At 31.9% G+C, this 11,190-nt stretch overlaps 1 protein-coding gene across 2 annotated transcripts; it reads right to left on the minus strand.

Annotated features, from left to right (window-relative positions):
• Positions 1–881: 881 nt before the first annotated feature.
• Positions 882–10,279, minus strand: LOC115968317 (cyclic nucleotide-gated ion channel 1-like). 2 transcript variants are annotated; one of them, XM_031087675.1, is made up of 8 exons: positions 10,012–10,279; positions 8,688–8,903; positions 7,717–8,146; positions 6,419–6,631; positions 4,518–4,801; positions 3,466–3,577; positions 2,489–2,764; positions 882–1,681 (listed from the first exon to the last, which is right to left on the minus strand). In XM_031087675.1, exons 2-8 carry the CDS (start codon positions 8,765–8,767, stop codon positions 1,154–1,156), a joined length of 1,923 nt encoding a protein of 640 aa, XP_030943535.1. In that variant the 5' UTR covers positions 8,768–8,903; positions 10,012–10,279; the 3' UTR covers positions 882–1,153. The 2 variants fall into 2 exon arrangements, with proteins under 2 accessions (XP_030943535.1, XP_030943536.1); XM_031087676.1 differs by having other exon boundaries at positions 1,086–1,681; positions 6,578–6,631.
• Between the last annotated feature and the right edge of the window lie 911 nt (positions 10,280–11,190).

Raw genomic sequence — 11,190 nt, forward strand, 5'->3', positions numbered from 1 at the left:
ATTGCAGCAAAGCATGAAATTTGTCGAGACTTGGTCACTTTCCACACTTAAAATTGTGGACATAATCAAGTCTCGAGGGGGCATTTGTAGGAGGCAAAATTTTAAGCCAATCATAAAATGCCACATCGAAATTTAGTAACAAAATTTAAATTAATATTTCACTAAATTAGATAAATCAAGTGTTGACATGTGTCATTTAAAATGATATTTATCCTAATTAAATAGGGATAAATATCTTGATGATAATTATTCTAATTAAATAAAGATAAATATCCCAATTAAATTGGAATGATAATAGTTAGTCATTATTTCTATTAAAATAAATAAATAAAAATAGAGATAATTATCTACAAGGAAGTCAATCCCAAGTGGGATTGATCCTTTGAAACCACTATAAATAGTGGGCATACCTCCTCTCATTGAAAATTTTTTCTAAGATGTGAAAGTTCTGGAGAAATTCTGTCTCAAGAACACACGAAGAACATTCAAATAAGTTCTTTGAAGTTCTATTGGAATTAAGCTAAAAAAAAGCCTCCATAAATTTCAACAAACTTCAAATCCTTGAAGCTCAACAGATCAAGCCTCTAAAGTCCCGAAGAACTTCAACCTAAAAGCCTTCATATTCAAAGACTTGAAGAACAATAAATCTCTAATAAGCTCAAAACTAGAGATTTGTTGTAGAGACCGTTCAATCCATTTTTCAACTAAAGTTAAGAAGATTTCTTGTTCGAGTCAAGTTCAATGAAGATAGAATCTGAGGGTATTTTTTTTGTAAAAGAATTGAAATAAAGATTGTACTCTTATTCATCAATACAAATTTATTATTTGCAAACCATATTTCTTTTCAATTGTTTAATTTTCTACAATTGGAAAAATTTGTGTTTACACACCTATGTATCATGGTGTCCATACATTGCACTAGTAACACAAATGAATGAAACATAATAGGCTACTACTTACAAACTTGAATAATTAGAAGATGCAGACATATGTTACCTTAAACAATTTACTCTAATTCTACCATTACCATATTCACAATCCATCAAAAAAGAAGAAGAGCAGCAGCTCTATAAGTAGAAAAAAAACTAACCAGTCCATCAAGACTTAGTACATGTTAGACATCAAAACAAACTAATGCTTTGCAACAACAGTGTCAGATTCGTTGTAAAATAGAAGGTTCCTTCGATTCAACAACAGCACCATCCGTCTTTGGGTGATCGCGGTGCCCACGCCAAATTCGTTGTACACGGGAAGCTGCCTGGGATTGCAGTTCTTCAGGGCCAAATTGTGACAACTTAGAATGCCATATTTGCTTCAAGTCGGAGGCCATTAGAACAAAGGCTTCCACTTTTGTGTGGGTTTTGAGGGTTTTTGAATAAATGGGGAGTTTGGATAGGTTGTACATGTCTGCGGAGTAAGATTTCATAACCCATTCAAGAAGTTCTTCTCCAAAGAAATTTTTTTCAAGCCGCTCAGCATGTTGGGAGTCTTTACCACCATTACTACTGCTTGTGCAAGTCCATACAGTGCCTTCCGTAATTAAAAAAACCGCATCAATTGGGTCTCCCTCCTGAACAATGTAGCAGTGCTCTTTGTAGAACTTTGGTTTGAGAGAGTCGCAGATCTTAAGCAACAGTTGTTCATGCTTAGCCGCCAACCCATTGTCTTTTACGAATTTCAGCTGATCAAGAAAAACAAATATAAGTTGGAAGTAGTACAAATTAGTAAAAAAATATATATGTAAAAATAATATGCATGAATTAATTTTTTTTTTAAAAATATGTAAAGTAATGGAAGAAATGATTAATGCAATATCAATGAAATTAAAAAAAAAAATGATAATACAAATAAAAGAAAAAAAAAATCTTATGTTACATCACATAAATACATTATGGTAAATGATTCCATTTATTAAAATTAAAAAAAAAAAAAAAAGCCATTATGCTTAAAAAAACTATAAATTATTAAAATGTAAGACTTTTGGCAATAAATTTTTAGTCAAAGAATTTTTATTTTATTTTTTTAATTCTTGGTACTAATTGTTTTTTTTTTCTTTTTTTGGGAAAGAAATGATACTCAAGTTTTATTCAAACCAAATACTTTTGAACAAATAAAAAAGAGAAATGAGGGGCACTCTTCTAACCATACGAGTTCTTCCTCACTCTCTTCTGCAAACCCAAACAAAGCTTCTTGAGCTGCTCGATTACAAGAATTTGGGACAAAACACGTTTAAAATGACCAAGCAAAAAATCTCCGAACAATAAAATATGCCTTTGAGGCATAATGCTCCTTAGAGTTTGGCGAGGATATCAATTCCGAATTAGTGCATTGCAGGACATGGAATGTATAATAGCCAAATTTTATTATATTAGCCAAAACTTTATACTATATCTATATAATTCCACGAATATGTATTATTAAAAATAAAGGTATGAAGAAATATTTAATATTTTATTTAAAAAAAGTATAATGGATGTATAAAACTCACATTCTTTAGAAGATTTAAGCAGAGATGACGCTTGACATTGTTTTGAAGGTCTGGAGGAAGATCAGGTATCAGGTTCTCCACATAAACATCTTCGTCTTCTTCAAATCTCTGATCTATGTTCCTCATAATCTCACTTTTAATGGTACTATCAAAGCCCCGTTGGGAAATCCACGATCTCATGATTTTTTGTTGTTTTTGTCGTTTACGCGACTTCATCTTCTTGCGTACCTTATCCCAATTTTTAACAGATTTTGTTGCCGTCCACTGCATGTACATCTAACCCACCTCTACTAGTCAGTACAATTCACCAAATCTTACAGTGTATAAGCATTTAAATTAATTATATTTTACAGTCATACATCTCATTGTTCAACACAACTCCATTGGAACACCCACCCCGAAAATTGAAATTTGAAAGTCAATGAGTTGATGCACTTTCTACTGATTAATTAGTCACCAAGAGTCGGTGAAATATGAGGCATCATCGTGAGACGAGTGTCACAAAGTGCCCCCATGCATAGCTAAACTTCCAAACTCATGTTTCTGTTTCAAGACACAATTTTGCCAATACCAAGGCTAGAAAATTTTGTGACGTTCCATTAATCTAGGTTTTTTCAACGGAATCATCTAGAGATCTCACCTTCCCATTATAACTATTAAATTTATCAAAAAATTAATAGTATCAATTTAATACTACTACTAATAATAATTGGATGATTAGCATATTAAATTATTGATGTGTCATATTTCTTGTCTAGAAATCACACACTCTCTTCTTCATATAGTACAATAAATGGTATATTACAAACCTCTCTCACATTCATACGAGTCCAATCTATGAAACTAATGCTTAATAGAGGTTACTTTTATGTAAGAGAAAGATGATATACATTAGATTTACTGAATAAGTCAAAAAATAACAAGGAGCCTATTTTTTATAAAGAAAAGAAGAGAAGAGAAAAGAATTGGGTACTCACCTGCAAATTTCCCATGAAATATAAAAATAGTACCAATCCAAAGATGGAAATACCAAGTGCAAAGCAGTTTTCCCATATGTAGTTACTTGTTTCAAGGTTTTGACCAAGAGAACTGCAAAAATGTCATAACTACAACGTATGAGACACTAATCTTAAAGATTTAAAACTACGATGCATAAAATAAGAATTTAAACATTTTTAGGGGAAATGAATAAGTTAGGAGGAGATGTACGGTCCTATGCTTGGGCCTTCAAGATTACAGGTTTATGGCCTTTGGAGAAATACGACCTCCCCTTACATTAATGAGAAAATTTTCTCGATGAAAAGAAAAACAGCCATCACCACAGGCCTAATAAGGGAAGAAAACAACAATTGAAGACCAATATTGAACTCAAACTCTATCACATGCCGATATTTCCTTTTTATTTCGGATGAGTCAATGTCTTATACCTGTGTGTATATGGCAGAGAAGAAGCTACCAAAAGTTACGCCAAAAATGTATCGGGAAATGACTATAAGCAATAGAAAAGAAAGTATAACTGTGACACAGATGTTACTTCTTGACAACAACATTTTTTTTTTTTATAAATATATTTGCCTAGTTTGATACTTCTTTGATATTTAAAAATATCATTAGCTAAGTAGCAAAGAGCAGGGAAAAAAATATTATTATTATTATTATACAAGATAAAAATTATATTCTAGCCTAATCTAAGTGTATATGTGTTAAATTTCCTCCTAGAGACTTAAACTCTGGCCCTTACACCCCACACCCACAAGCTCTAATACTTTTAGAGTGATCACCGCATCAAAGGTGCGCGGTGGTAAGAGCGGGGAAATTATTAGTTTAACAAATGTGTGAGGGTCAATCTTCCACCCACTTCATATCCAAAAAAACAACAGACAATAGTGTAAGGACAACTAATGTTCTTGAAAATTTTAAACTAGGGGAAATCAAACTATTTTAGTCCTAGTGTGTTCAAATATCAAATTAAGAATTGATTGAGATAGCTTTAATATGGAATATAGCAAAAAGTCTAATACGTGCAAACCTCAGATTTCGCATGCCCCACCAGAAACTGTAAAATAATTTTTGTGGAAAATCTTCAGATTCTAAGACACCAGATTGAAGGGCTTTAAGAAATATTCCAAAGTCAAAGGACGTTTTGTTTTCAGTATTTAAAGAGCAAATATCATTTATAAAAGACAGATTCCCAATACTGTGGTCACAATCAAAAGAAATTCCAACACATCTACTACGATTTTGACCACACGCTTCATGCCAACAAGCCGCCAGTCGTTGAGTAGAGAAAAAATACCAGAAGGCTCCCAATACCTAAAAGACCAGAAAATCATTAAACATCAATAAATTCTGTAGATATCCCATGTCTGAACTAAATCTTATTAATTGTTACAACAAGAACAATAATAGTAAGAGAAAAAAGAGAATTCTATAGACATGAAACTTCTACTTATTAATTGAGAATTCCTCATCATCTGATGGCTATTATCTTACTCAGGCCAACTGCACCTCTAACCTCATCATTTAAGCTAGTATCAATAGACAGTAAGATGGTTAAAACGCCCATTGAGAACAACACTCGATTACATGTTTATAACAATGATCATCTTCGCAATCTACACTTTACAAGCAGAACTGGTTAGGAGTGCAGTCTATATCTAATACTCACTTGACCAAATATCTCTTACACAATACACATTGTCAATCAATTCATGGCAGCAGCTCAATCATCCGATTATGATGTTGTTCTTAGGATCCTTCGAGATCTAAAAGGCATTTTTTTCATAGAATTAATTTATTCTTCCAATCGTTATTAGCACTCCGGGCATACACTAATGCCAAATTGCCAACTAGGTAGGAGATCCCAGTGATCATCATTCATCATGGGATTTTGTTTCAACTCTAGGACTCTCATATATCTTAATGCAGCTAGAAAAAATTGCTACAATTAAGAAGTTAATATAACATTCAGCTTCGGAATTGAAGTGAGTAACAACAATTTGCTTCTAGCTGCGTTAAGATATTGGACAGTCCCTGTACACATTGTTTGTTAAGTTCATCGCAACACATTGTTCATCCCATTTAAAAAAGGATAGAGTTTGTGAAAGATTGTCAATATAGTATTTGTGAAAATTAATAACATTCAATAATCTGAAATGACAATCAGCTTGGTTGGAAAGATAAGATACTTGAAAAATATATCTAACAAAAAAATTGATCAACCCTGATTGTTATAAGGGAATACTACATATTTGTTGAAATGTCAGGGGTCAAGCTCCAGCCCCGACCCCCGGTCTTCCCCCTAAATAAATCGGCTCACGGGTTGAACAAAGAAAAGGGGATATAAACCATGTTGGAATGTCAAGGATCAACCCTTGAATCCCCTGGCCCACGTAAATCGGCTAACAGATTGAACAAAGCAAAGGGGATATAAACCAGGTATTGTAAATCATTAATATTAATTATAAAAAGCAAAGAGTCATCTCACAAACAAGTGCTTTAGATCGCACACAGATAGTGGATTCCAATTAGCTCAATTGGAAAAATCTCTAATAGTTGAATAAGAGCTTTGAGGTTCAATTTCTGCCTACACTAAATACCGATTGGTGTCTTGGTCTGATGATAAAAAGCTATCATCAGAGTGGACACCATAAATTAAAACTCTCTCTCAAAAAAAAAAAAAAAAAATCGCACACAGACATGAGCTATAGCCTTTACATTTCCACCACTGCACCAGGCATTCATATAAGAGGTTTAATCCACACAAGTCCAAAAAACAAATAAAGTGAAACCTTTGGAATCTATAATTTTTTTCATATGTGGGTTCATTTCAAATAAATGTTTGTTAAAGATGACAAAACATTGATAAAATATCAAAACTTGCCAAGATTAAATTCAATGAATGAGAAATTACTCTCAAATGAAACTTACATGACCAGCAAGGATGTATAGAATGAAATTCAATGAAGCTTTGACCAGCACGATTCTATCAAATTTCTTGTTATTTGTTATTAGTTTCTTCCAAGATAGGTAGATTTGAGTAACTCTTGGCACATATTGGAAGAGAACAATAGAGTTCAAGAATTTTACTTTTTTTGAAGATTTCGTGCCTCTCATTTCTGAAAAAATAGTCGGAGTCACCACCTGACCATAAGAAATTTAGTGTTTAGAGCCAATGGATAGAATCCATCTGTAGGACAATGATAACTTAAAGAAAAAAAAGATTATGGAGGTAGTGGAAATTAAACTAGGATCTAATCTTTAGTGGTCAAAGTCTGAATCAATTTTTTTTTTTTTTTAATTCAAAGAATAAGAAATAGACTGAAATTTGATGCCGAATTTATACATGAAAACCAATATTAATTTTTGGCAAAATATAAATAAATGGAATGACACAAAATTATTGTTTTTTAAAACAACTCAATTGTCTATTAAAGAAAAGTTTATTTTACTTTGTTGAAAAACCTAGTTTTGACAATTTTTTGATTGGAAAAGTCAAACATTATACTTGAATTTCCCATAATCAACAAATAAAATAAATGTTATATATATTACCTCAATATTTTTCCAATATTCTGATAACTAGAAAACTAATTAATATGGTCAAGTAAAAGTTAAAAATTAAAAATTAAATTTTTTTAAAAAATTAATAATTCAATAGGGGAGGGGGATTTTGAACTATGGACTCTCTGTTGGAAACAGAGAGAGATACCAGAGAGAGATACCGGTTGAATCACAAAACTCTTGGTCAAAATTACTTTGACTTACAAACAAATGTTTGAAACTATTCAGCTTTAGCCTCTTCGTATTATGTTCTATATTATATCCATTTTTCTTCTAGTTTATTGCCAAAAAAATTTCTTTTAAAATACACAACCAAATAGTTTAGACAGAGCCAGACAACAGCATGCACAAAGTCCCAAAATTTTAAGGTCCTAAACAAGAAATAATCAACGTGACAAATACATTGTCATTTATATATTTATAAAAAATATATATGAAAAAGCCCCAAAACAGAGTAGTTTGATAATTTTTTTTATTTAAAATTTATATTCTAGTAACACTTAAGGATTTGTTGCACAAAAGGGTTTTTTCTTTGGTAGGGGCTGCAAGCCACAATAATGGATTAGCTAACACATACACATATATATTATTTTTAAAATTTTAAAATGTAAGCAACATTTATCAAACCAAACAAGTGAACAACAATTAGCAGAGGTCTCCCTTACCTGCGGGATGGGAAGAATAGTTATAATGTCGAATAAGAACCACGGCCATAAATATTTACGAGCTATTTTCCAAGCATCTTTATTCAACTCAGATTTTCCACTTTTCAGAAGCTTCTTGTCTATAAAACCAGTGCGAAATTGCAATATGATATGCAGTAGGTAAATGATATCGAAGAAGGATCGCAAAACGATAGCGGTGATCCACAACTTCTTGTCTAACCGAATGCACTTCTTTTCTTCATTGATCACAGGAAGATAAAAGAACAGAGGATCCAAAGATACTGCAATCACGCACGACAATACAAATCCTACATTCCACCTTTTAAGGAATGCCTTCCTTGGATCAAGAATTTTCTTCTGTGCCGTTGTTTCTTTCACTGAATCACCTCCACCATTCTTAAGAAATTGCCTCTCAATGTCTTGATTATTCCTGAATAAAACAAGGCAAACACAAAATAAATTATTGACTCTTATTTACTATCATCTAGTGTAAAATGAATAATAATAAAGGTATGTTTTTTTTATTCAAATAAATTAGTTTGGATTAAGGTTTAGTTTGATTAGTTTCAATTATGGTTAGTTTTATTGATAGAATATAAGTATTTATGTTCTTTTGAATTTGAAAATGGCTGAAAATGTTTTACGTGTTAACAAGAGTATTTTTTCTGCTCAGTGAAAAATGGTTTTGCTTTGACCAAAATTTTCAAGTGCCAAACAACTCAAAAATAAGGAATATTTTCTAAAAAAGGTTGTATGCCAAAACAAACAGACACTTAAGAATATGACCAAAAAAGAAAAATGTTATTGTTAGCACATAAGTAGAGAGAGGGAGAAAAAAAGAATGGACTAAATACCAGTGTATTCAAATAAGTGGCATTAAAGCTGGAAAATGATAAATAATAATAAAATAAAGCTAAGGACACAACAATTTCATAATATTGATAATAATGTCAAGAGAAAAAGAAACTAACCTTGCACCGTTCCCTTGCTGATGGCAAAAATAACTCATAACACTAACAGTTTTTTTGAGAATTTGATAACTCATAACCATATTACTTAACTATAGGGCTCTTGGTGGGGGTCTGATTTGGGTCCTATGCACTAAATCTGACACGTCTTCAAAATTGATCACGTGTTCACATCGTGTCCCCTGTTCAATGCTCTAGACAAAAGCTTTGGTCCTTCACCTGACCGTTCCAAAAAATGTAGTAAACCTAAACACTATGTAGTTCTAAATATTTACTTTAAAAAAATGTTATAAATATGAGAATGTGTATTTATAAAATGTAAATTGAACCTGAATAACTCAAATAGCATGCATTTTACAAGGCAGAGCAAGAGGAAATGGGATTTGGAAAGCATAAAGTGACAGAAATTGGCTTTGTTATGGGATTTTAAAAGTTCACAAGTGCAGGTGCAGAAACAGTTGCAAATTATAATCCATATATAGCAACTCCTGCCCTGCTCTTAAAACAGTTGGTACTAGTGTGTTAACCATTCACAATTTAAGAGTTGATTAAGAAAAATTCATTTGAGCCTAAAAAATGCCACTGGTTTGGTTTAGTACTTTAGTTAGTCCTCCTCTCTTAAAATTCATTTGAGCCTCCCAACACAAATTATTGATTTATTTATTTCAAACTCGATCTCCAAGAACTTGTTTGGAATGGGCTACAAGCTTCAGCTTATTTGAGTTTTTATTTTCTTTTTAGTACTATTCACGGTTCCATTACCTTCTTTGGTACTATTTCTAAATTCCAAAATACTATTCAACGAGTAGTTTTTAACCTTATTTTCTACGCTTTTTCAGCTGAATAAGCTGAAACTGATAATTGATTAAAAAAAACCCAAAAATACTAACAGCAAGTATCTGGCCCAGTCCATAGCCTCTCCAAAACAAACAACTTTAACAAATTCCTAGATCAGCTTTTCCCTATCCCAAAATAAAACACTCTTAAGTCCTGAGCTCCATTTTTTCACGTTTGGACCCACTAGTAGGATCAATCATGTGCTCTCTGCTTTCACATCCACAATGGTCCTATTAATTAAATTCACGATGAGTCCACAAATGTATGAAAAAGCTGAAAAGAGAGCTACTTAATTAATAATTTTCCATAAAACATAACAAACAAATCCTTTGTAAATCAATAGTACTCACTACTCCACTTTCAAGTAAATCAAAACTCTTCCTAATACCAAACCACAAAAAAAAAAAAAAAAAAAAAAAAAAAAACCCAGCTTTAATACATATATCTCTGGTTTACTAAGAAAAGAAGCTAGAGAAAAAGAATCCCTTACACTGCAGATATGCAACGCTCTGAGTCCTCTATAGCTTGCCATCCGGAGTTGCTGCCTGCTGGCCGTGGTATCAGACTCTCTCTGTTTTTCGTTTAGATGTAGAATGAACTGAGTGATCGATATTGTGGATAACTGTGTACATGAGAAACCAAAACATAAAAAGAAAAGAAAAAATACTGCTGGGTAAATGGTGTGATTTATGGCCGCATATCAGTGTATAAAAGTTTTGCAGTTTATTGGTACACAGCTCTGCTTGCTCTATTATTGATCTGACAAGACAATAACATTATATTTGTTTTTGGTTTTTTAGTTAACAACTTTATATTTTCCTATTATTTTAGATGCACGTGTAAAGTGTGCTATTTGTTTTTCTCGGGAGAAAGTCTGTGCATCCAAAAAATTTCTCACTTGGTTATAGGGACGGAGGAGGCTTTGACCTTGGGGCCCAACGACCCTCCTAATGATTTTTTTTTTTAATATTAGGGTCCGGATGAGATTTATTTATTTTGTTAAAATTATTTTTTTTTTGAAAGTATTGTAAATAAATGTAAAAATTGACTGAAATAGTACAGTAAAACTTATAAATAGTATCAAAAAAATGCATTAGGACTCATGAATAGTATAAAAAATAAGTTAAATAGTAAAATAAGTTGGCAAAAATAATTTTTGCTAATACTTAGGGTCCGTTTGGATACAGCTGAAAACTGAAAACTGAAACTGAAAACTGAAAAACACTGTAGCAAAATAATTTTTAAATGTGTAAATAGTACCGTGGGACCCATTTTTAATATTTTTTTCTGAATAAAGTGATTGCGGGTCCCATGAACAGTGCGTGAACAGTGTATGAACAGTAAAATTTGTCTCCCGCACAGTACATGAACAGTACTTTTACTGTTCATTCGCTGGAAAAAAAAAAAAAAAAATTTCCAGAAACGTAAACGCGTTTGGGAAGCGCAAAACGCGCTTCCCAAACGCACTCTTAGAATATTCACATGTATCAATTTTAGTAAATTTTTTCTATAAAATTATATTTTGTGTCTTTTAATAATATTATTAATTCTTTTAAAGTAACCCTATAATGGCAAACTCTTTTATAATATATTCACAAATCGTTAAGGTATTTTTATTAGTTTGCATACTCATCACTTATATCACTTTTTTTACTTAATAATAATCGCT

The sequence above is a fragment of the Quercus lobata genome, chromosome 11 (assembly GCF_001633185.2).
Source record: "Quercus lobata isolate SW786 chromosome 11, ValleyOak3.0 Primary Assembly, whole genome shotgun sequence".
Lineage (NCBI taxonomy): Eukaryota > Viridiplantae > Streptophyta > Magnoliopsida > Fagales > Fagaceae > Quercus > Quercus lobata.